General features: G+C 44.6%; 1 protein-coding gene across 3 annotated transcripts in view; it reads left to right on the top strand.

Annotated features, from left to right (window-relative positions):
- Nucleotides 1-7,902: 7,902 nt before the first annotated feature.
- The window catches only part of ZBTB44 (zinc finger and BTB domain containing 44), a 39,263-nt gene continuing 20,162 nt past the window's right edge, over nucleotides 7,903-27,003 (top strand). For all 3 annotated transcript variants that reach the window (XM_066607009.1, XM_066607008.1, XM_066607010.1), the window contains exons 1-2: nucleotides 7,903-8,218; nucleotides 25,867-26,925. In XM_066607009.1, the coding sequence (XP_066463106.1) occupies nucleotides 25,929-26,925 (997 nt within the window). In that variant the 5' untranslated portion in view covers nucleotides 7,903-8,218; nucleotides 25,867-25,928. The remainder of the gene's footprint in view (nucleotides 8,219-25,866; nucleotides 26,926-27,003) is intronic.

Genomic DNA, 27,003 nt, shown 5'->3' with positions numbered 1-27,003 from the left:
AGGGCTTGTTTTTTGCGAGACGAGTTGTATTTTTCAATGGTGCTATTTAATGTACCACATAATGTACTGAAAAGCTTTTAAAAAATTATAAGTGGAGTAAAATGAAAAAAGAAAAACGACATTTTGACATCTTTCAGTGCGTCCTGTTTCTACGGCACACAAACTGCAACAAAAGTGACATGATAACTTTATTCTATGGGTTGGTACGATTACTATGATACCAAACATGTATAGGTTTTTTTTTACTGTACTACTCTTTTTTTTTCCAAAGACATTACATTTTTTTCAATTATTTTCTGCAGTCATTTTGTGCGCACAATAACTGTTTTATTTTTCCGTCGACAAAGCTGAGCAAAGGCTCATTTTTTGCGGGATGTTCTGTAGTTTCTGATAGTACCAATTTCGAATACATATGACTTTTTGATCACTTTTTATTCCCTTTTTTCTGGGAGACAGGGTAACTAAAAAAGACACATTTCTGGTGTTTTGTTTTTTTTTTCAGACGACGTTCAGCGTGTGGGAAAAATAATGCACTACTTTGATAGATCAGACTTTTACGGATGCTGCGATACCAAATACATATTTTTATTGTATGATTTAGGTTTCTTAATAATAGATATTGCAAAAGGGGGGTGATTTAAACTTTTACAACTTTTTTTTTTTACAATTAAAAAAACTTTATTGATTTTTTTTTTACTTTACTTTAAAGTCCCCCTGGGGGACTACAACCAGCGATGCTTTGATCGCTCCTGCAGTATGACGTAATGCTGTAGCATTACGTCATACTGCCATTTAAAGGCAGTCTATCAAGCCACCCCACAGGGATGACTTAATAGGCAGTCTGGTAAGGTAGCCCTGGGGCCTTTCAGAAGGCCCCCGGCTGACATGACACCTGCATGGCTCCCCCGATCTCACCGCGGGGAGGGGGGGCGTACGGGACCCCCGAACATAGTTCGCGGGATTTAAATGCGCCTATACGTCATGGAGCGGGAAGGGGTTATTTGTTAAGATGTTTGGTCTCACTATTAATTGGGGGAAATCTGTGAATCTTCCTTTAGATCCCTAGACAGTGAACTATTCATTGGAACATACACAATTACAAAGAGTGTAGGAATTCAAATATTTGGAAGTTGTGGCATTTTCTAAGGTTTAAAGGTTCATTTACACAGGACAAATGTTTGGCAAACGATGCCTGACACTCGTCCCTGTATTTCCTCGCTCCCCTGCTGGCCGCTCTGTGAGCAAAACAGCTTTGCTAGTTCCCGTGCAGGAGCATGGGAGTGAGGAAACACAGGGATGAGTGTCGGGCATCGTTTGCCTGACATTCGTCCTTTGTAAATGGACCTTAAGACTATATTACTGCCAATCTCCTTCCATTGGTACAAAAGTTTGAGGATAAAGTAAAGGTCTGGTATCGTTTCCCATTGTCAATAATTGGCAGTGGAAATCTCTCAAAATGGTTCTGATGACACAACTTCTTTATATACATCAGAATTCTCCGGTTTGGATTCTATCACGGTATTTTTTTAAGACTACGATATTTGGGTGTCTATTATGGAATAAAAAATCTGCTACAATTAAATCGGAGACCCTTCAAAGGAATAAATGATCTTGAGGGTTGGCAATTCTAAATGCTTAAATATTTGTTCTGGTGTCTTAATTGCAAAGTCATTAACCTTCTAGGTGCTCTCCCTAAGGGGAAAAGATAGCGTTCGTGATTGGTGTCTCAATTGCAACAGTTGAAGGGGCAGGGAGGAAGAAATGGGGTGGGGTTGAGTTGCTGATTGGTTTCTAAAATGACAGGCTATAGCCACCCATAGTGGTATGTGAGAGATGGACGAAAAGAGGAAAACAGGAACTATATCTGACAATTGTTTTAATAATTAATAGAGATGAGCGAATGTACTCGGTAAGGGCGATTTCGCAATCGAGCACCACGATTTTCGAGTACTTCACTACTCGGGTGAAAAGTACTCGGGGGCGCTGTGGGGCAGGGCGTGGTGTGGTGGAGCGGGGGCTAGCAGCGCGGAACAGGTGGGAGCTCTCTCTCTCTCCCTCTCCCCCCACTCCCCTCTGCAACGCCCCGCTCACCCACAGCGCCCCCGAGTACTTTTCACCCGAGTAGTGAAGTACTCGAAAATCGCGGTGCTCGATTGCAAAATCGGCCTTACCGAGTACGTTCGCTCATCTCTAATAATTAAGCTATGGAACAAATTTAAGCAGATTTTTGCAATTAGGCGGATTTACTATTTATACACCCCTCTGGAGGAACCCTGAATTGCCAGGGTTTTTTAAGTTGAAGGGATTTTCACCATAGTGGGAAAGGAGTAAGCTTTTTGGAACAGGTACATTGTGGTTTTTTTTATATAGTTTTGAACAGTTTAGAGAGCTTTCTAGTTATTTTTTCCAGTTCCTTCAGTTACAATGTGCGATTGCTGCTCAGACCCGGTCAGTATCAGTGCTTATGGTTCAACATCCTTTGGTAAATTTTCTTGGGTGTTCTGGAGCTACAAAGGATGTAATATCTTATTTATATAAACAGATGCTTTCTTATTATTTACAGAAATTACCAATGAAGATGAAAGAAATATGAGGAAAAAGATTTAGGTCATATTAGTGAAGATAAATGAGCCGCAGTGTTGCGTATGATTCCAATGATATCCCTATCTGATACTCAACAAGAATCGCAACTGTATTTAGTACGTAGAGTTTATCAGACTCCATTAAACTTGTTTAACATGGGTATTAGAGTGAATTCCAACTGTACGAAATGTAATATGGATGGTGCAGATTTAATGCATATGATTTGTGATTATGTAAAATTGGGAAAATTATGGAAGGAGGTATTAGAGATCATTTTAAAAATATATCTTGTTGATATGGGGCTCAATCCTAGAACCTGTATAGTAGATATTGTTGATGGGCACACTCTTCTGGGAATTCAGAGAGCATTGTAGCAGGCAAGGAAGCTAATTTCTGCCCATTGGATGCAGCCTGCCCCCCAACAGTAGGAGATTGTGTTGCACAAATAAGAGAGATTATATCTTTGGAAAGGGGAGTATATTAAAAAAAGGCTGTTTGACTAAGTTTGAGGAAATTTGGGAAAGATGGTCTGATATAGAATGGATATTTTACATTGAGTCCTGGTTGTGTTGAGTTATAATAGAAACATTGATGGGATTTGGGAGGGGAAGAGGTGAGAAGGTGGAAAAAAGTTGCTTATAGTTTATGATTGATTGCATTGTTGGGGTGGGGTAATGCTATGTTCTATGTATATTATGCTTATGTATGTATAAATCCGTCAAGATTAAGGGGTAATTGTATTCAAAAATATGATTTTAATAAAAATGTTCTAATTTTAAAAAATTGACAAGTCACATTATGCAATATGCTTTTGGAATGCTTTTACCTATCCAAGTGATTCAGAGACAACGTTTTTGTGCCATGTTATGCTTTAAAGGGGTTGTCCCGCGCCGAAACGGGTTTTGTTTTTTTCAACCCCCCCCCCGTTCGGCGCGAGACAACCCCGATGCAGGGACTTAAAAAAAAAACTGCACAGCGCTTACCTGAATCCCCGCGCTCCGGTGACTTCTTACTTACCTGATGAAGATGGCCACGGGGATCTTCTCACTCGGTGGACCGCAGGGCTTCTGTGCGGTCCATTGCCGATTCCAGCCTCCTGATTGGCTGGAATCGGCACGTGACGGGGCGGAGCTACACGGAGCCGGCATCCAGCACGAGCAGCCCCATTGAAAAAAGAAGAAGACCGGGACTGCGCAAGCGCGGCTAATTTGGCCATTAGACGGCGAAAATTAGTCGGCTCCATGGAAACGAGGATGCTAGCAACGGAGCAGGTAAGTAAAAAACTTTTTATAACTTCTGTATGGCTCATAATTAATGCACAATGTACATTACAAAGTGCATTAATATGGCCATACAGAAGTGTATAGACCCACTTGCTGCCGCGGGACAACCCCTTTAAGTTATTTGCGAATTTGGGTTGAAGCACTGTGTTTATTAAAAAAGCCTAAATCTGCAACTTTTTAAACTTTTAATTTTTCTGCTTGTAAGGCAACCCACACAGGGGCGAGCCCGATATCGGGCCGCTAAACCTAGCCCAATATTACGTTTGTGAATGTGCATTTTCAGGCAAAAACGCCTTGCATTGCTTCTGTGAAATTCCGATCCTCAGACGCAATAGAGGATCAGAAGTGTTTCCAGTTGATTCAATGAGAAACCTCACATCGCACGGCATGCGAGAGCCATGTGATGCATTAAAGCTCCCATTAAAATCAATGGGCGATGCGTTCTGAGAAACTCAAAGAGATAGGACATGCTATGATATTTTTTACCCGCTTTTGTATATAACTCCATTCAAAAGAATGGGGTTCGTATTCATGCGAGATTCAGAGCCGTGTTTAAGTGGCCTGACAGATACTCACGTCACAAAAATAGGAAACAAATAAATTATCATATGTCTGTTTATGTTGGCATAATTTTATAAGAGTCTTTTTATTTATTTTAGATGCCGGAAAGCTTATGAGCATAGGGGCAATTTTTCTAATTTTGCCCCTATGAAACCAATGGAAGCCGTCCGGATCCGCTGTACAGACGCAGCTGTCACTGTGTCTGTGTCGCGGGACCACGGGAATTTTAAAACAAGACAGCGCGGCACGCCACTGGCATCGTGCAGAACAAAGATCTGGCCCGCACGGAGGAAAGCCCTGCAGCGTCCAGGCAGGTAAATATATTGTATTTTCTGGCCACGTGTCTGCGAGGCGGGTGGAAACCACTGCAGGATTCTGCACGGGGAAACCGTGCGAGCCCGTGGACATGAGGCCCTTGGTGTTTTACAGGAATTAAAGAAGAGTGGAGGATAAATTTGAAAAACTTTATTTTTCTTGCAGATTTTCTATTTATTTATTTTTTCCTGTAACATAAGAGGAGTTACCAAATGAACAAAGCTCAATATTAAAGGGGTTGTCCCGCGAAAGCAAGTGGGGTTATACACTTCTGTATGGCCATATTAATGCACTTTGTAATATACATCGTGCATTAAATATGAGCCATACAGAAGTTATTCACTTACCTGCTCCGTTGCTGGCGTCCTCGTCTCCATGGAGCCGTCTAATTTCAGCGTCTAATCTCCCGATTAGACGCGCTTGCGCAGTCCGGTCTTCTCCCTTCTGAATGGGGCCGCTCGTGCCGGAGAGCTGCTCCTCGTAGCTCCGTCCCGTCACGTGTGCCGATTCCAGCCAATCAGGAGGCTGGAATCGGCAATGGAACGCACAGAGCCCACGGTGCACCATGGGAGAAGACCTGCGGTCCACCGTGGGTGAAGATCCCGGCGGCCATCTTCGCAAGGTAAGTAAGAAGTCACCGGAGCGCGGGGATTCGGGTAAGTACTATCCGTTTTTGTTTTTTTTTTTAACCCCTGCATCGGATTTGTCTCTCGCCGAACGGGGGGGCTATTGAAAGAAAAAAAAAACCGTTTCGGCGCGGGACAACCCCTTTAACCTGAATCTGCAATTTTTAGAAATATTCCACGTCGCCCTAGTTTGCAACAAGCATCAGAAATCAAGGAGCACCCTGTGGGTTTTGGGGCCTTCCTTTTATTTGGACATTTTCCAGGCACCATTTCAGGTTTGTCAAGGCCTTGAAGTGCTAAGCGATAACAAACATCCCTCAAAAGACTTCATTTTGGAAGCTGCACCCCTCAAGGAATAAATAAAGTGGTATATTGAGTGTTTTGATGCCACTGGTGATTTAGAATTGAGCTCTAAAAAAAATCACAATCTTTCCAAAAAAACGTAGGTTTGGCCACAAATGTTTCACTTTTGCAAGGAGCAGTAAGAGAAAAGTTACCCGAATTGTTACCCAATTGCTCCAGAGTATGGAAGTGCTCCACATGTGACTATAGTCTGCTGTTTGGGCACATAGCAGGGCCCAGAAGAGAAGGAGCGCTATTTGGCTTTTGAAGCACAGACTTTGCAGGAATAATTTTTGGGTGCCTTGTTGGAAACCCCTGAAGTACCCAGAATATTTGACTGCCGTAATCCACATTTTTAGTATATAATAACAATTATAATGTGGGGCACCCTGTACACGTCATACTGTGTGGTGACCTGGCTCTATATCAGGATATTCTACTGTGGGGTTGGAAGGTTTTGGAGGAACATACCACTCCCTCCACTGAAGAATCAAGTAGTTGAGCCACTCCGACGGGTGCTCACAGTGAGAGACCTAAGCCAAGCCTTCTGCGCTGTTAAACAACAACCTCTTCAATGGCTGGCGCCTCACCATCCTGAAGATGTGACCCACAATACGAAGAGGGAAGAGGCTAGTAGCGAGATGGGCAACACGTCACAAGGGCAAGTGGGAGCATAACTAAAAGCTCCGAGAGGCGCCGTCTTAAGAGCAGTAGGAGTTGTGGCAAAGTTAATCACACAATAAGCGGTGGAGGTGGCATAGCCGGCGACCTCCTTCGCTAAGGATGTCAGCCATCAGGATCCCTACCAGATTGAAAGTGAAAGGCCGATGTAGCAACTGCTGCACCAGTGTATAAAAAGGGCACTCAACAGACTGGAGAAGCTTAGCAAACGACGATGGCGATGACTGAGGTGATCAATGAATGGAACAGTTTGCCACAGGAGGTGGCGGGTTCTCCTTCAATCGAAGTCTTTAATCAGAGGCTGGACAGACATCTGTCTGGGATGTTAGTGATCCTGCTCTGAGCAGGGGGGTTGGACCCGGTGACCCTGGAGGTCCTTCCAACTCTATGAGGAGTGTGGAAACTCTCCGAGTAAAGGACCTGCTGCTCAGGCATGGGCAGGACGAGTCAGAATGTTAGTCCCGAATGCGGATGGGCTGTTGACCTGTGCTCCTGTGAGTAATGTCTGTACTTTAAGAGAATGTCGCCCGAAGATCTAAAGGACTTTATCCTTTTGGGGAAAAAGACGCGATTAAGAAACTGTGTTGTGGGTGCTAGGCCCAAATAGTTGTGTTTTGCAACTTTTTAAGCAGCCCAATGCCCTCCTGTAAAACAGAAGATGGTTTATACCGCGTCTTTGTGTCCGGCATGAGAGCTCTGTCCACAGATGGAGGTGGCCATAGCGTGAAACCGAGCGATAATCGTTCCGTGTAAATGTTGCCAGCGGACAGATGTCGGGCAGTAATGTATTCACATATCATTAAGGCAGGCATGAAAATCAAACAATGATCGCCCGTTTCCTCTGAACGGAGGCGGGTGGGTGGAAGCGATCTCCAACTCACTCTGCCCGCATTTAGTGAATGATTATCACCCCCATGTGATATGCACTGGCGCGGTAATCTATGGGCCGATTGTTGGGCGCCCGGCAGTCATCCTGTGCAGAGGCGTAACTTGAAGCTTCTGGGCCCCAATGCAAAATCTGTAACAGGCCTCAACTATAATGCTTTATTCATAGTACTGGGCTCCCTATATGGAGAAGAGAGGCCTTATGGACCCCCTAAGGCTCCTGGGCCCGGGTGCAACCGCATCCCCTATAGTTATGCCCCTGATCCTGTGTACAAGGACCCTCCCGTGTAACCTGGCTATATACAAGTAATGGTAGTCGGCTATGGAAGACATCCGCCATCCACCTCAGTTTATTATCCTGCAACATTGGTGCAGAAAAAAAAGCAAAAAACATAAAAATAAAAATCCCCCATTAAGTAGAGTTCACTTTCCAGGGGGCCACATCCCTGCACATTATACTGTGGGGGGCCCGGCTGCATATAAGGACATCACACCATGGGGTACTGTAAAGCTCTGTTTTAGGGCTTCACAAAAGACTCGATGCTGTATCCAGGCAACCGTGTGAGCCAGACAGTCCCCGCCCCCCTTGCCGCGTCACTCCGCTCCCCCTTCGGCCGTGCTGCATTGTGGGACACAAACAAACTGATGCGCTGTCCTCCCCTTCGCCCCCCGCTACTGAGAAGTGGAAGATTCCGTGCGCCTGGGCCTGTGAGCGCAGACACGCAGGCAGAGTCCGCCGGTGACGGCGCGCACCAACTGTTTGGCGCCGGAGGGGGAAACGGGACGAGGCGTGAAGGCGGCGGCGGCCGAGAGAGGAGAGTGTGTAGGCTTGGACAGGCCGCTGCCTGCCTAGGCCTGAGCCGCTGGCTTGCGGGGGGGCTGAGGCCTGTGACGGAGAGTGCGCTGGACGCCTTGTAGGCCGCACGAAGCTGAAGCTGGCAGGTGAGCGGTGAATCCACTGATACACCGGGACTATGTTTCCCGCCTGGTCTGGGCCGGGGAGGAGGGATTAATGTGTCTGCCCCCTCCCCCTTATATCTCCTACTGCCCAGGTGCAGAACCTCATCATGGGGGGTGGGGGCCGCTCCCTCTTTTACCAGACGGTCACCCCCTGTGCCGGCGGCCATAAGGCTCAACCTATGGGACTGTGTGTAATCACATCCATGTGTGTAGGGGGCTTATCACATACCTGTGTGCTGCACACAATGCTGCTCCCGTGCTGGTATACGGCACACACATGTACAACTTGCTGTATACTGTTATATACTACATATGTACGGCACCTTATATACTGGTATATACTACACATATGTACAGCATGTTATACACTGGTATATACTACACATATGTACAGCATGTTATATACTGGTATATATAGTACACTTCATATACTGGTATATACTACACATATGTACAGCATGTTATATACTGGTATATATAGTACACATATGTACAGCATGTTATATACTGGTATATATAGTACACATCATCTACTGGTATCTAGTACACGTATGTACAGCACGTCATATACTGGTATGTAACACATGTATGTACAGCACGTCATATACTGGTATATACTACACATATGTACAGCATGTTATATACTGGTATATATAGTACACTTCATATACTGGTATATACTACACATTTGTACAGCACGTTATATACTACATATGTACGGCATGTCATATACTGGGATATAATAATAATTTTGTATAGCGCCAACATATTCCGCAGCGCTTATATACTACACATATGTACAGCATGTCATATACTACACATATGTACAGCACGTTATATACTGGTATATACTACACATATGTACAGCATGCCATATACTGGTATATATAGTACACATCATCTACTGGTATCTAGTACACGTATGTACAGCACGTCATATACTGGTATGTAACACATGTATGTACAGCACGTCATATACTGGTATGTAACACATGTATGTACAGCACGTCATATACTGGTATGTAACACGTATGTACAGCACGTCATATACTGGTATCTAACACATGTATGTACAGCACGTCATATACTGGTATGTAACACATGTATGTACAGCACGTCATATACTGGTATGTAACACATGTATGTACAGCACGTCATATACTGGTATGTAACACGTATGTACAGCACGTCATATACTGGTATCTAACACATGTATGTACAGCACGTCATATACTGGTATGTAACACATGTATGTACAGCACGTCATATACTGGTATGTAACACATGTATGTACAGCACGTCATATACTGGTATCTAACACATGTATGTACAGCACGTCATATACTGGTATCTAACACATGTATGTACAGCACGTCGTATACTGGTATCTAACACATGTATGTACAGCATGTCGTATACTGGTACCTAGTACGCGTATGTACAGCACGTCGTATACTGGTACCTAGTACGCGTATGTACAGCACGTCGTATACTGGTACCTAGTACGCGTATGTACAGCACGTCGTATACTGGTATCTAGTACGCGTATGTACAGCACGTCGTATACTGGTATCTAACACGTATGTACAGCACGTCGTATACTGGTACCTAGTACGCGTATGTACAGCACGTCGTATACTGGTACCTAGTACGCGTATGTACAGCACGTCGTATACTGGTACCTAGTACGCGTATGTACAGCACGTCGTATACTGGTATCCAGTACGCGTATGTACAGCACGTCGTATACTGGTATCTAGTACGCGTATGTACAGCACGTCGTATACTGGTACCTAGTACGCGTATGTACAGCACGTCGTATACTGGTACCTAGTACGCGTATGTACAGCACGTCGTATACTGGTACCTAGTACGCGTATGTACAGCACGTCGTATACTGGTACCTAGTACGCGTATGTACAGCAAATCATATACTGTTATATGGTATACATATGGACAGCACGTCATACACTGGTATATACTACACATTCTCTACAGCACGTCATATACTGGTATATACTACACATATGTACAGCACGTCATATACTGGTATCTAGTACACATATGTACAGCAAATTATATACGGTTACATGGTATACATATGTACAGTACGTCATATACTGGTATATATAGTACACATCTAGTGGTATATACTACATATGTACAGCATGTCATATATAGAAATATACTACACATTTGTACAGCACATCATATACAGGTATATACTACACATATGTACAGCATGTCATTTATGGTATATACTACACATATTTACAGCACGTCATATACTGGTATCTAGTACACATATGTACAGCAAATCATATACTGTTATATGGTATACATATGGACAGCACGTCATACACTGGTATATACTACACATTCTCTACAGCACGTCATATACTGGTATACAGCAAACATCAGTCATATACTAGTATACTGCACAATCAGTAAATGCAAAAAGCGCTCACCGTTGTATCCACATGTCACATACTGGTATATAGTACACATATGTATAGCCTATCATATACTAGTATAAAATACACATATGTACTGCATGTCATATAGTGGTATATACTATACATCATATACTCGTATATAGCACACATCCTCTACAGCATGTCATATAGTGGTATATACTATACATCATATACTCGTATATAGCACACATCCTCTACAGCATGTCATATACTGGTATATAGCACACATCCTCTACAGCATGCCATATACTGGTATATAGTACACATCAATCATATACTGGTATATAGTACACATCAATCATATACTGGTATATAGCACACATCCTCTACAGCACGACATATACTGGTATATTGTACACACCAATCATATACTGGTATGTAACACATATCCTATGCAGCACAGCATAGGATTCCGGCTTACAGCACACATTAATCATATACTAGTATACTGCACACATATGTACAGCACGTCATATACTGGTAAATAGCACACATCCTGTACAACACAGCAATCATATACTAATATATAGCACACATATTGTACAGCGCATCAACCATATACCAGTATATAGTACATATCCGGTACCTATATAGCATATCAATCATATACTAGTATATAGTACACATCCTGCACCTCTTTAGTACATCAATTATACCCTAGTATGTATTAAACATCCTGTACAGCAAATCTCTCATTTACTAGTATATAGCACACATCCTGTACAGCAAATATCTCATTTACTTGTGTATTGTACACATCAATCGTATAGTAGTATATAGCACACATCCTGTACTTGTATAGCACATCAATCGTATACTAGTATATAACACACATCCTGTACAGCACATCAATTATATACTACTGTAGTATATAGCACATCTGCCATATACTAGTATATAGTACATATACATTACCTGTATAGCACATCAATCATATACTTGTATATAGCACACATCCTGTACCCGCACATGTCACACATAGTATACATGTATATATATGACACTTAAAATACTTGTATACATGTGACACACATCCTATACCAATATATAACACACATATTTCTGTATATAACTGCATCCTATATCTGTATACATCACATGCATACTTGTAGATAACACACTTATCTGTATATAACTACATTCTATACCTGTATATGTCACAAATCCCATATCTGTATACATATGCCTGTGTATAACACACAGTGCTCATCATGCGTCTGCATATAACATACACTACATACCACAATATAACATCTATATACAGTATATTACACAGTGCTCAGCATAGACCTATATATAACATACATCACATTTGTGACTGTATACTATACAGGGTTCATCATATATCTGTATAAAACACACATCATATACTTGTAGGTAACACATCCTATACCTGTATACAAAAACCCTAAAGCCGTCTAGTCTAAGTTTAGGCCACTTATTAGTTGGCTTAGTTTATACCAAAAATTATGCCAAAATGTTGGCACAATTCACGGCATTTTGTAGCCTTTTAGGCCATGCGCCTTTTTCAGAAAAGTTGGAAAAACTGTCTGAAAGTGTATAAAAACACATGATTCATGTAGTATAAGAACGTAAGACCGTTTTCTGGAATAATGAGCGCCAGAAAACGGTTGTATTTTGAATAATCAATATGCTCCAGAGTGCCAGCATTGAGTTTTTTTGGGCATCCTCACCTAAAAAAAATTGAGTAAAAAGAGATCAAAAAGTCATGGGTAGCCCAAAATGGTAATACAAACAAAAAGCCGACTCACAAAAACAAGCCCTCGCACAGCTACATCGACAAAAAAAAAATAGTTATAAAAACTCCTGAAAAGTAGGGCTGAAAAAAATGAAAAGCTAAATTTGAGGAATCGAATGTATCATTTGACTTCCACAGACAATCAGGGATGTTTACATTTATCCCCTTCATTGCTCTGGACTACCAGGGATGCTGGAATTACCCCCTAACTGCCTCAGACCACCAGTGATTCTTACATTAACCATTTTATTGTCCAAGGCCACCAGGAATACTAGAATTAACCACCTCACTGTCCTTGACCAATTTTTCTCATATCTAGTCCCGAAGTTCTCCCAGCAGGTCATGTTTTTAGGATTTTGTCAGTGTTGCACAGGTGATGTAAATACTGTTACTGCCTCATAAATTGTCACAGGTGTTCTCTATAGGATATCCTCACATCTTGGCTTGTTGTGGGTAGTTGAGGACTGGCGTTGAGAAACACTGTCCTAGACCACCCAGTGTACTCATATTAACCTCTTGACTGTTGTAGTTCACCAGGAAAGCTGACACTAGCACCTTAAATTCCATAGAACACTATGCATACAGATATTAACCCCTGCAGAACTGTACACTACCAGGAGTTCAGTCTTTATGCCTTTCACTGACCTAGACCACCATGGGTGCAGATAATAACCTTCAATTTGCTAGACTGGGCTTATGTTTAGGGCTCCCGTCCACGGGCAATGATTTGCTGGTGATAAATCGCCGGCGAATCATGCTGTCTGAAGTTTCCATAGCGTTGCTATGGAAAGTGCAGGGCCGGCATCCACGAGCAAAGAATCATTGCGATTCTCCACTCGTGGGATTCTCCGCGGTGAGCCCATCTGTCAGATAGGCTCAGTGCGGAGAGTTGTCAGCTCCCACTTGCTCCCTGGCAGTGGCTCCCATGGCAGAGATCTGCTTCGGGATATCGCTATGCCCGTGGACAGGAGGCCTTATACTCTGTATGTTTATATTTATTTGATGTGGTTTTGTATTGGCCGGTTTACAGGGAGCTGCACCAATCATTTCAATGGGCGGTTAAGTTTAATCAGTTGAATATGTGCTATTTCCATTCGCAATATGCACGAAAATAGAAAATGCGGTGTATTTGCATGCATGAAATGCCCGCACAAAATACGGTCCTGTGAATGAACTAACTGAAATCATTGGGCTCTATTCACTGCGTATTGCATGTGCAGATTTTGCACGCATAATATGCTGTACAAATGCGTTTGTGTGAATGAGCCCTTTAATCCAGGGTCCATGAGCCCCGATAAAAAGAAAACACAAAGCACTCGATTTTCGGTGTGGTTTCAGTAAAAACTGTAGTAAAAACCCCATCAAATCGTCGCCAAAAAAAGCGTGCAGTTATGGATGCGGTTTGAAGCACATTCAGAGGTCCCATAACGCCCGTACAGGCAAATTTACGCTTTTGAGACAGCCTTATGTGTATTTGTACACATTAGGCTGCTGTCCACGAGCGAGGTGTCATAGCGAGATTCACGGCGATAAATCGCACGCGGCGCTCGCATGACATGCTCCCCATCGGTTAACTATGGAAAGCGCAGCCTACCGCTCACGAGCGGAGAATCGTAGAGATTTTTCGCTTGCGTGATTAAAATCGCAGCATGCCGCGGCAGGCCTATCATTAACATAGGCTCATTGTGGAGACCTTTTAGTGCTCCTCCCCCGCTAGCGATATTCCGTCGCGGCCGTGGATAGGCGGCCTAAGATTGACCGCTGTCCTGAGCTGCACTGTAGCCAATAAGAAAGCTCCTTACTTACAGCCAATCAGTAAGGAGCTTTCTCTTTGGCTCTGAGGCATACGGTTTGTAAGTGCTGGGGAGAGGAAGAGCAGCGCCGCCCAAAGCATTTAACAAAAGGCCCGGGAACATCTCCCATGTGAGTGGCTGAACTTGTCACTTCGTCCTATTCTGTCCTCCCCCGCGTGGCTGCTTCCTTTATATATACACAGTGATCTTCCCACTCCACGGCGCTCCTCCTGCCCTTCACTCTGATGTCTGAGTTGCTGGAGAGGAGGGGGAGACGTGCGGGAAAACGATTTATTAGCATGCAGATACACAAAAAGCTGCAAGGATCCTATTTAACAAGGAAACGCTGCTGTCACTTCCGAGCAGACAAGTACTCTGGGCCGTTCTTGCTCGTTACTGTTGATTGAACGCTGCTGCCACTGTGCACAAATGGGGCAGTATTAGCATGTCGGGGCATTTTTTTGTTTGCTGCGGCGCCATTACTTTCTGGGGCACAGAGGGGGCACTATAAGCTTGTGGGGACAGCTGTTACTTTCTGCGTTTGTTTTAGGCTACAGACACGTATGTGACTTCACACATCTTCACACAAAGTCACAGCGTTATGTTCAACGTATGATGTAAATAGGCTTAGAATTCCTGTTTATGAAGGAAGCTTTGTTGGGTGTTCTAGGAAAGTTTCTTTGCAAGTTTTTAACACTGCGTATACCTAAAGTGGACCCAAAAAGATTGCAGCACCACAAAATACATTGGTCTCGTTTATTAAAATTGTCTTAAAGAGAAACACTTTGTTGCCTATAGCAACCAATCACAATGCAGATTTTATTTTTTAAACTGTTGTAGTAAAATGAAAGCTGCGCGGTCATTGGTTGGTATGGGCAGTTTCACTTTTGGACAGTTTTGATCGTGTCAAAGGTTTTGTCAGCTAACTCCACTGAGGAAAGAGTGTTACTGTGGCCCTGAGTAGTGAGGGGCTCTCAATGTGTCAGCTAACCGGATCCATTGTAATCAGTGGTGCAGTTGCTGCAGAAAGTGGGGGAAATAAAGTACTTTAACCAGAAGAAAGGAAGTGGATGTCTTGGGCATCACAAGATCCGTATCTGGTGTCTTTGGCCCTGAAAAATTAAAGATTTTCAACTTCCGACCAGAGAACAATGTGGGATTAGGTATCTGGATTGAATGTGGATACTGAAACTGTTCGTAGACATCTGAATTTTAGTGGTCTGGTGGCACGTCATCCAAGAAAGAAACCTCTATTAGCATAGACAATGAAAGCTGACTGCTTTAAATGAGCAACAGACCACGCCATTTGGGCGGAAGAGCAGCAGAAATGGGTCATTTTCTTGGACGAAGGCATGTTTAACCTGCACGGATCAGATGGGACTCGACCTTCTTGGCACTGAAGAGACGTTCATCCAGATTGTGTGCGCTCTACTGTTAGGTATCCAATATCTCAGATGGTATGGGGATGCGTTTCCTATAAGGGTTCACGAGCGGAATATTTCCGCAGTCCGCATCTAAAGGCGCAGCCTGATCTGTTTGCGTTCTGTAATCCTCCTGCATGCTTGCTGATTTTGGTGTGGAATTTTCTGTGTTTTAGCTGAGCATTGCAGAAATATTCCGCTCATGTGAAAGCACCCTCAAGGAATTGGTGACTGCTTATATATGCCTCCGCATTTACAGAACCTTTCTGGAGGGGACGTTCCTTACCACCATTAGGGACCACTTTGGTGATGCCAGCAGCGGCATGTTTCAAGGTGATTCTGCGCCATGTAAGAGAGCAAAATTAGAAATCTCTTGTTTCACTTTTCATTAGTATTTTTTATCAGTAGTTCTATTTGCAGCAGTATTATAGTAAACCGGTTTCCTAATGCAGCATTTTTCTAACGGGTGAAAAATTGGTAAATTTTAGACGGGTCTGGAAAAAGCCCAGATGTTAATCCTTTGGAAAACTGTAAAAAAAACCAGCCAGATGAGGAGAAAATCAGGAGGCATTAATCCATATGGGGCATCACTAATTACATCAAGAGTCCACTCAGAACCTTGTTTTATCAATGGATGCAATCCTGTCATAAAGGCTGTAGGGGGCCTACTAAACACGAAGGCCGGCTTCACACGGGCGTATTTAGGGAATAGAACCCATTTCAATAGTTTCGTTCACATGCGGGTATATATTTCTGCGCATTTTGGTTACGGAAAAAAAGCAGCATGCTCTAGTGTCTGTGCGTTTACGAAGTCCCCGAGGAAGTCAATGGGGATGAGCAAATGTGCACGCAGTATGCCAGGAGATGCGTGAAACACTATGTAATTGGGCTGGAAAAATCACACATCGTGCACACCTCAGGCTGGGAGAATCAGTGTGTATATTTGTGATGCAAACAGAAAAAGGCAATGTTCGTTCCGCCAAAGCGCTGCACTCATGTGCATACGTTTATGTAAACCTGGCCTAAAGAATCAGAAGCAGCTGCTGTATTCCTGACATGTAACCAGTCGCAAAATGGCTTTAATATAAAAACATTATTGCAGAAGGTGCCATTATGTAAGCATTCTGCTATAGGCTGATAATGGCTGGACGCTGAGGCTGTTGAGAGGAATTTCCGAAAATTCATTGTATACTGTTAGCAAAATACAAAGCAAAGTGTTTCCGACCCCCATCCCAGGGCAGTCACTAGCAAAGCCAGACTCCTACTGTACACTGATGAAGGGCAAAAACCGTGAAACAGCTGTCTGTACATGGGGTCTGGCTTTGCTTTTAATTCCTGGTCATTGTTACAAAGCTTGTATAAAAAGTCCGACTTTGGCTTGAAGGAATGCTGCCTTCCAATAGGTGGCACTGTGGAGGTTTTATTCCATCTCCCTTATTGGGGGGGGGGGGGGGGGGAGATGGAAATAGCAGAGTATGTTCGCTCTGCATCCTCCTGGATCAGGGTGAGTGGGCACTGCCAGTCATGAGATTGTTTGGGTGCCAGTGATCATGCCATAAGTATGTGAAAAGCCTTACAACTGCAGATAGCAACATGGTGGACTCCCTCCACATTATTAACCCACACCCGGGGTTGTAATGTGTCCAAAAGCCTAAACGGACCGCTGTCTTCCTGACTCTCCCAACCATCATACCTGTGGCAGTGACTGATGACTCCTCTGAGGGTAACCAATGCTAGACTTGAGTGGATCCCCTGACCATAGTCTGCTGTATATTGTTACTGTGCAGGCCTGGTCGTCTCCTCTGCTCCGTTCTAGTATGTCACTCCTATGGAGGAGGTGACTGACTGTATGGGGAGCGGGCGCCCAGTAAGCACAACTAGACATCTATACATTAATGGTAATCGCCTGGTCGAAAATAAGAGATGGCTAATTAGGTAGAAACTGGTAGGGCATACTAAATGCATGCAGCCCTCCACACGTATATCGTCCTCTTCATAGCGTATTGCTGGCCGCAGCCAGGTCTGCGCTCTACCTGCTGCTTATTATACAGTAGATGGCACAAGCCCTCTGTAGGATTTAGTCACCATAGAAACCAAACTAGGACAGACAAGGTGGGCTGCAGCGCTTGTACATCCTCACACCATTCTCTGCCTGCTCGTATAGAAGGTGTCCCCCGGAGGCGGCTGTGTACCCAGGACGGGGCTGGGGTATGAAGAGTATGCAAGCAGAGATACAATCAGCCTGCAGCATGCAAAAGAGTCTGGAGGTAGATCAGGAAAAGGCTGATAACAAAGAGCAGTAGATGCTGTTCACCTGCACATGCAAAAGAGGGAAAATTGAGTTGTAGGTTTAATGTCCCTTTAAAACACTCATTATATAAATGATCCCCAAACCTCGCAGTAATAATAATCTTTATATAGCGCCAATATGTTGCACAGCAGGTTTGCTTGTCAGAGAATACATGTACAGACAAACTCATGAACAATTCAAACCGGGGCACGGAGGAGCGTCTCACAAGAGCTTACAATATGTAGAAGTCAGGATGACCCCAAAGGTAAAAGGGTCTTGAATTCTGCAATGTCCGGTCATCTTTATTAAGAAAAATACAAACTGTGAAGTACAAAAATAAGGGCTCATTCACACGAGCGGGTGGTAAAACACTGCGTGGGTACGGCCAGCTTCACACGGGCACTAAAATCGTGCGAGATTTGTGCGTTTTGAGTCGCACAAATATGAACCCCATTCATTTGAACGGGGTCCTATACATGAGCAATGTTTTCCTGCAATGCAATTCGATGTGCGGGAAACATAACGCGGCACGTTCTATCTTTCTGTGCGACCTCGCATCACAACACCCATTGTTTTCAATAGGGCCGATGGGGATTTCACGAAGTGGGGAGCTTGATATGGCGGTGGGATTCACGGCCCCGTATCACACTCGCCCATGTAAAGTTAGCCTAATACAGCGTTTTACTGCTGTGTGATCCAGCGTATCGCCGTGTACGGCAGTGATATTGGACTGCGCATGATAGCGTATCTCACACACGCCGTCATGCGCAGTCCTCCTGGCTTCTTTTTTATTTTCCGTTTCCTGCTCTGTTGCTTAGCGGTATTGCGTATAAACACGGACATGCACCATGTAATTGCGTATGTACAGCGCTTTATATGAACCCACAGATAACAATAGGGCTTGATAACAAGGCAAAATCCAAACCAATTGAAATGGGAACTGTATAAAGGATGGCGATGGATCACCCTGATCTTCCAGACCTGCAACTCCTGAGACTATTGAGATGTGAGTTGGCTCTGAGGATGATATTATTCCTTTTCATCTTATTTCTCCTCGCCAGTTTCCAGTTAGGCCGCCTGCACACGGGCGGAAATCCCGCCGCGGGATTTCCGCCACTGAAAGTTTGCATAGGAGTGCATTACAATACGCACTTCTATGCAGACGGCCGCGGTTTGGCCGCGCGAAATCTCGCGCGGCAAACAAACTGCGGCATGTCCTATCTTTGTGCGGGGCACGCACTCACCCGGCCGCCGGCTACGGTCTGCGCATGCGCCGGCTGCGCGGCAGCCGGCACATGAAAGAGCCGGGGCCGCCAGGCGCGGGTGAGTACTCGCTCATCCCTGCAGGCTCTCGGGTCGGGTCCCGCGGCGAGAATTCTCGCTGCCGGATCCAACCCGCTCGTCTGCAGGCGGCCTTAATCTTGGAAGTCCCTGGTTTTCTATTCACAGACCTTCTGTCAACACAACCACTTTCCTTGTGAGTCCTGTAAGGATAATTGTCATACAAATCTTTGTGTCCCTGACCAGACCCATGTCCCTGAAATGTCTCAACAGGGAAGTTACCATCTCAGCAATGTCATCATGTCTGATGCAAAAAAACAAAAAAAAAGCTGATTACCTGCCTCCTCATTACCCTTATGATTGACGCATTGAATTGATACCCCGAGCAATCATTCCTTTTGGGCAAGTTTATAATTTTTCTCATTCTCACCAGAATTAAAAGTACTTATAAAATACTTGGATAATAATGTAATCAATTAAAAGGCTTCCTTCAACATCTCTAGCAGGCACATCATTGATCTTCATGGGGGGGGGGGGGGGGGGGAATCAATCTGGCAGCCATGCATTTGACTATAGAGAACTAAATAAGATAAGCATTAAAAATACAGTGTTTCTCTGAAAATAAATAATTTCCTCAAACGCTTCCAGTTCCATCTAGACTGTGGGGCTCGATCTCACTGGATATTATTGTTGATTTGCCTCCTTCTAGGGAAATGACTCCAACCTCACAAAAAGGGCCAGTTTTAATAATAATAATTTTTTATATACCCGCTGTATTCTGCTGTGCTTTACAAGTCAGAGGTTTTGCTCCAACTAGAAGGAATCTCACTGCCAAATTAATGGTCAAAGAGGTATTTAGATTGCATGGAGTCCTGACCATGTGGTTTCAGACGGGTGTGCAGTTCACTTTTAGAATTTGGAAAACTTTTTGTACAGCCCTAGGAGTTGCATTTCACTTGTCTTCCACCTTCATTCTTCAGTCCCATGGTCAGACGGAATGAACCAGCCAAACTCTTGCACAGTATCGTCGCTGTTATATGCGGTCTTCAAAATGACAGCGCAAATTACCTATGAACAGCAGAATCTGACTATGGTAACGTAGTTGTACTTAAAGTCCATTTTATTTCATCTTTGGCCTCCTTTTTGCTCAAATTACCCAAGTTGCTTTCCGTTTAAAACTTCCCAAAAAAACTGAAAACTCATCCTATGTTTCATGTGTTTCTACTCAACCTTTCCCGGGAGAATTCTGCCCCCACCTCCACCTATAGATTTTCAAGGTGAAGAAGAGTTTACTGTAGGTGAGACTCTGGAATCTAGAATTCTTTGGAAACAAATTGCATTATGTGCTTTAATGGAAAATATATCTATCTGAAGAGAATTATTGGTAGCTGGAGTATAATGTACATTCTCCTAGACTAACTTAGGAGCATCTTGAGAAACCAGCCCCTAAGAAGCCATCTTCTAATGAGGGCTACTGTCAGGATTTGAACTCGTAGAACCTTGTGTCCTGGGTGGTTGGCTTTCCCACTCAGCTGCTGGTCCTATTGTATCGTTCCTTTGCCAGATCTCCTTGGTGTGGTGGGGCAAAGTGAGGGCACAAGGCAGAAGAACCTGATGTGTTCATTGATACATCTTCAGGTGCTGCTGGGACAGAGAAGAGGGACTAATCAAAGTAATATTTGTTGAGAGAGGGGAAGGAGAAAGTCAGCGCAGACACTGCAAAAAGAGATTTTTAAAAATGGTGGGGGGGGGGGGGATTGAAGCACGACGTTTATTAGAAAGTTGGAGAATTTCTCATTCTGTGTACAACAATGAGGCTTTATCTACAGCAGACAGACTCTTCTGCAGCAGCCTCAGCCTCCTAGGTGCTTTGTCCTCCTGAACCCCTCGGAGTTGTTCTGCTCTGCTTCATGTTGCTGTGATTGCATTTGCTGTACCATTCTTCTCAAGGTCAGTTGCAGCCGCCATTTTGCTTGAGGGTAAAGTGCAGAGGAATGTGGTTGTGGCGGAGGCCGTCCTCCGTATTACCACGCAGTCCCGGCTTCCTGCTGCTACAGTAACTGCAGGCCTACCATGGAGGAATGTACCTGGAGTGTTACACAGGGGTGACTTCTCTTTGCAGAGGGGCGGCTGCCGTGTCTTCGCCCCCCTCTTCCCCACAAGTATTTTTAGAAGCTGCTTTTTACCGTTCGCCTCAATAGAAGTAAAAGCCTTGCTGTAGCAGACCCTGCCAGCTGCGGGCGCCTGGGGGGCGACATGTTATTGGATAAGTAAGCAGCAGAATGTATGAGGGGCGGATTAGGCTGGTGCTGAAATGTGACACCGCAGCCTCAGTAGTGGCTCACAGGGAACTTTCTTTTACCCGTTCTTTTCTTCATTGATACTGTGTTGTGTAATGGCTGCAAATAGAGAGGGCTCAAGTGTATCGCCAGGCTTTAAAGGGGGGATTCAGACGGTGCGATTGAAAACGCCTTTAAAAGCACACCTAGAAAACATATTTATCCATGCGGTTCTTGGAATAAAAAAAACATCAACCACATTGAAAACCACAAAAAAAATGCATATATAGTAGTTAGATTTTTTTGTTTATGCTGTTTTTAACCGAAGTTAAATTGCACAGCCTAATATAATACACCGTAAGGCTGCCTGTCCACGGGCTTTGCGGGAGCCGCCGCCCAGGAGCAGAAGCCGGCAGGCGGATCTCCGCTGTCAGCTTATCTGACAGATAGGCTGACCGCGAAGAATTGCAGCAATTCGCAGCATGCAAAGAATTGCCGGCAGTGAGCGGAGAATCGCAATGATTCTCGCTCGTGGACAGGGGGCCGGCGCTTTCCATAGTAACGCTATGGAAAGCTTCAGACAGCGTGATTCGCCGGTGGAATCACGCCCGTGGACAGGAGCCCTAAGGCTAACTTCACACAGATGAGCGCAATATGGGAGTGGGATTCAGGGCCCCATATCGCACTTGCCATCCATGTAAAATCCCCATGAATCTGAGGAGTTTTCATGGTAGAATCACTTCGAGGATGCAGGGATCTTCCAGCGCGGCTGTCACAGTCGCAGCAGAAGATCGCGGTGTTTCTCCCATTGCTTTCAATGGGGTCGGTGGTGCTGCTGCTGCCGGCCCCATTGATAAGAATGGGATCTGCGATGTGACAGCACGGAGCAAGATAGAATATGCTGCGATTTGCTTCATGCATAGCATTGAATCGCGGTGCCATGCGGTAAAACATCACTGTGAGGCTCGCACAGAAATAGGACATGCTGCGATTTGTTTACCGCCCGAGTTTTCACGCAGTCAAATCACGGCTGTCTGCACTGGATTGCATAAACTATTGCAATCCTATGGCAGCGGGCACGGGCGGAAATTCTGCGGGAAATCTTGCCGCAGAATTTCCGCCTGTGTGCATTCACCCTATTCTGTATAAGGTAAACATCCTGGACTCCAGACTGACACGTTGTAACAAACTAGTAATGCAGGAAGGGCTTGAGCTTTTCCTCATAGATGATTGTCAAGACTGGATAATAATAATCTCTATATAGTGGCAACATATTCCGCAGCGCTTTACAAATCAGAGGTAACCTACACAAAATAAGCATAACCTACTGCATTAAAGCAATGGATAGACTAAGAGAGAATAAGGCCTCCTGCATACTGCAGAGCCGTCCGCGCGTACCTGCTCTGTTGGCTTCTTTTTTTGTACTGCGGATGGACCTGGTGGCTCGCCATCTCAAATACGCAGTAAAGACCTTTTTTTTTTTAAAAAAAAAAAATTCCCTACGACGCGGAATCCGTGACCTGTCCGCAATGTTCATTTTTGTCCGAGCGGAATCCGCGCAAAAATGGAGCATGCTTCAATTTATTTTTTTCGAGCTGGTTTCTGCAAGTGTAGAGGAAGAATCTATTTCCAATTTTGCATGCTATGGGCGCTATTTGCTGCGCATCTGCAGTATGGACACTCGCCGTGGATTCCGCAACAAATAGCTGCCCGTGGGCTGAAGGCCTTAGACAGAGTGTAACTGAGCATAAGTAGAGATTTTGAAAATGGTAACTGGAGTAGCCCTTTAAATAGTTACCGAACTTTCAACAAACTTTACATGTATGAATACTACAGGTGAATATAACAAACCTTAATATTTTATCAAAAAAATGCTTGTCTTCCCTTTATCAGTCTCCCCACCACCAAACTGCTCACTCACTGCTAAAATCCTAAACCGAACTAACAGTTTACTGAGAGATCAGCTTACATGCTGCCCATAGAAATCTAGTGAGAGGAGGGGGCAAGAGAGAATCGCACAGGTGCTGCTGCAGTTAATAGTGAGCGTTTTACTGCCCCACAACTACTGGAATAACATCTAGGCTGCTCAGTACGTTATTGCTATATCCCAGATGTGCAGTTATCCTGTAGCTCACACAGTTATGGATATCAGCTCCTTGTGTCTTCATGAGCTTTTCCTACCTGCTGTGATACGACACACATTATGACTACTGTAAAAGGCCGTGTTACTGTGCCAGCAGGCTGGCATTCCAAGAGCATGACATTTGCTTACAGCACAAGGTGGATGGCATGGAAAATAGCTGCAAGGACCCTTGAGATCTCCCAGAAGCAAGAAGCCGAGTTTGTCAACTTTGGCGTAAGATCCATTTCTTGTCTCTCGGGTCAAAGATTTAATTTTCTCTTTTGCCAATTGTACTCCTTTCATGGTTTTCATTTAAACATAACATAATATGCCCAGCAAGCCAGCACTAACCCAGTGCCCAGCAGCCGGGCACATAATCACAGCGCTGTTCTATTTTAATCTGGCCAGCTCATACAGGCATGCGTACAAATCCTTGGAATCAGTAGACTAAAGTGGCAGGAGCGACTAGAGACCGGGTATAATATCATGTGGTTCAAGTGTTCACCAGCAGGGGCTCAACAAAGGAAAGCTAGAAATGTCTGTTTTTTAATGAAGAAAAGTGACATTTTTACCAGAAATAGTGCTTGCTAACACTCACTGCACATTTTTTAGTGTGATTGCACTTTCTAGAAATGTTTGATGTGTCAAAGGTTTTGATTGCTGGGGGTCCGGTTGCTGAAACCCCCTAGTATGAATTCGTCCGAGCGCTGTTGCTGCTTGCTAGCTGAAGACTACACATAGACTTTCAATTGAGCCCGTCTTCAGCTAGTGAGCAGCGACAGTACTAAGACAAGCTTTTAGTTGGCAGCTTGAACCCCAACGATCAAACCTTTCTGACATGTCCCTGTGGTATTTGAGAGTTTTTAGAATGCACAGTTAAACTTTAAATATCATTTCATTGATAAGCGTTAAAACATCTGATCAGCGTGGTTCACCTTACAGAGTTAATCAACGTTTAATGGAATTCTGTATGTAAATTGTTGAGTTTACTTAGCCTGTATTATACTTCCGATCCAGAACTGCACTCACTATTCTGCTGGTGGAGTCAGTGTGTACATGATGAATAGCGAGTGCAGCTCTGGAGCATAATATGGACTGCAAGTCTTGATCAGTAATGTAATGTGTATATATAGTAACTCCTTCAGCAGAGTGAGTGCAGTTGTGGAGTGAACTGCATTGATTGGCTGAGCAGTACACGAAGAACCAGTCACAGCCATCGCGTTGTGGAGGCGAGCTTTATGAATTGGCTGAGTGGCATTCATCTCAGCATCTCCGGCGGTGGTAGCGCTGTCTGCTGTGGAGTGAAGAGAAGCTGCCGCTGGAGATGCAGAGACGAACTCCTCTCAGCCAATTCAAAAATCCCATCTCCAAAACATGATGGCTGTTAATTGGTTCTTAGCCAATCGGCCAATCAGAGCCATCGCTTCCTGGAGGCGGGATTTATGAATCCTGGAACCAGGAAGCGATCTTCTGTCGGCGGCTGAGGACTGCAAACAAGTGCGCCGGAGACCACTGGGAGGACACAGACCGTGGCTGCTAGGTAAGTATAATAAGACATCTCCCTGAAAATAAGACCTAGTGCCTCTTTTGGGGTAAAAATTTATATACAAAGGGGTCTTATTTTCAGGGAAACACGATATAGCTGAATAGTGAGTGCCGCTCTGGAGTATAATACGGAATATAACACAGGATAAGTAATATAATGTATGTACACAGTGACTGCACCAGCATAATAGTAAATGCAGCTCTGCAATGTAATTGAGGATGTACTTCAGGGACAGTATTATAATGCATGTAGACTGTGACTTCACCAGCAGAATAGTGAGTGCAGCTCTGGTGTATAAAGCTGCTTTCACACGTGGCAGAATATTCTAACTTGGAAAATCTGCAGCAGAACCTGCATTTCCAACATGTAGATTTTGGCACAGATTTGTGGCCTGAATTTAACCATCAGCTCATCCGCATGAGATTTTGGTGCATATTTTTCCATACGGCGGAGGATTCCGCTGCGTGTGGTGGAATATTCCGCGCAGTGTGAAAGCGCCCTTATTCAGGCTGTGACTCGGGATCAGAACAAGTGAGGTCATGTATTTGCGGACAACTCCGCCGTTTACATGTTGATCAGAGGCAATGAGATTCATGGATTTGTTTCAGATATTGTTGTTAAAGGAGTCATTTCAGGTCTTTGTTTTTTCTTCTTTCTTTCAGATTCCGAGTTACTGCACTTGTTTCTTAAAAGGAGAAAACAACATCTCTCCAGAAACCTCAGGATGGGGGTCAAGACTTTTACTCACAGCTCACCGGCGCACAGCCAGGAGATGTTGGGGAAGCTGAACATGTTACGCAATGACGGGCACTTCTGTGATATCACCATCCGGGTCCAGGATAAGATCTTCCGAGCACACAAGGTTGTCCTGGCGGCATGCAGTGAGTTCTTCCGTACCAAGCTGGTGGGTCAAGCAGAAGAGAGCGCACAATGCGTCCTAGATTTGCATCATGTCACAGTAACGGGATTCATCCCTCTCCTGGAATACGCCTACACTGCCACCTTATCCATCAACACGGAAAACATTATAGACGTCCTGGCCGCCGCCAGCTACATGCAGATGTTCAGTGTGGCCAGCACCTGCTCCGAGTTCATGAAGTCCAGTATTTTATGGAACACACAGCAGGAGAAGGTGCTGGACACAGGACAGGAGAATGCCGGCAGCAACTTCCGAGATGGCAGCCTTTCCCCAGTGTCTTCTGAGTGCAGCGTGGTGGAGAGGGCCATTCCCATCTGTCGCGAGTCCAGACGCAAACGTAAAAGCTACATTGTCATGTCACCAGAGAGCCCCCTGAAATGCAGCACACAGACCAGCTCCCCACAAGTGCTCAATCCTACACCTTCTTACACCGAAGCAAGAGGTCAGCCTGTAGACTCGTCTCACGCCTTCCCATGGACTTTCCCCTTCGGAATTGACCGGAGGATGCAGCCAGACAAGGTGAAGCAGATAGAGTCCAGAACATTAGAACTGCCCGGGCCTTCAGAAGTTGCAAGGAGAGTAGCCGAGTACGTGCCCTGTGAGAGCACTAAGGTCAGCTCTCCTCTGGTGATGGAAGACGATGTCCGAGTCAAGGTGGAAAGACTAAGCGATGAAGAGGTACACGAGGAGGTGTCCCAGCCAGTCAGTGCGTCTCAGAGCTCAATGAGTGACCAGCAGACTGTACCGGGAAGTGAGCAGGTACAGGAGGATCTGCTGATCAGCCCACAGTCGTCTTCCATAGGTGAGCACCTAAGCTGTGCCCTATGTTTAAATGTAAGGAGTCTGAAGAAATGCAGGGGAATGATCATTATGTGTAGAG

Source organism: Eleutherodactylus coqui, chromosome 6 (genome assembly GCF_035609145.1).
Source record: "Eleutherodactylus coqui strain aEleCoq1 chromosome 6, aEleCoq1.hap1, whole genome shotgun sequence".
Classification (NCBI taxonomy): domain Eukaryota; kingdom Metazoa; phylum Chordata; class Amphibia; order Anura; family Eleutherodactylidae; genus Eleutherodactylus; species Eleutherodactylus coqui.
This window is presented reverse-complemented; position numbering and strand designations above follow the sequence as displayed.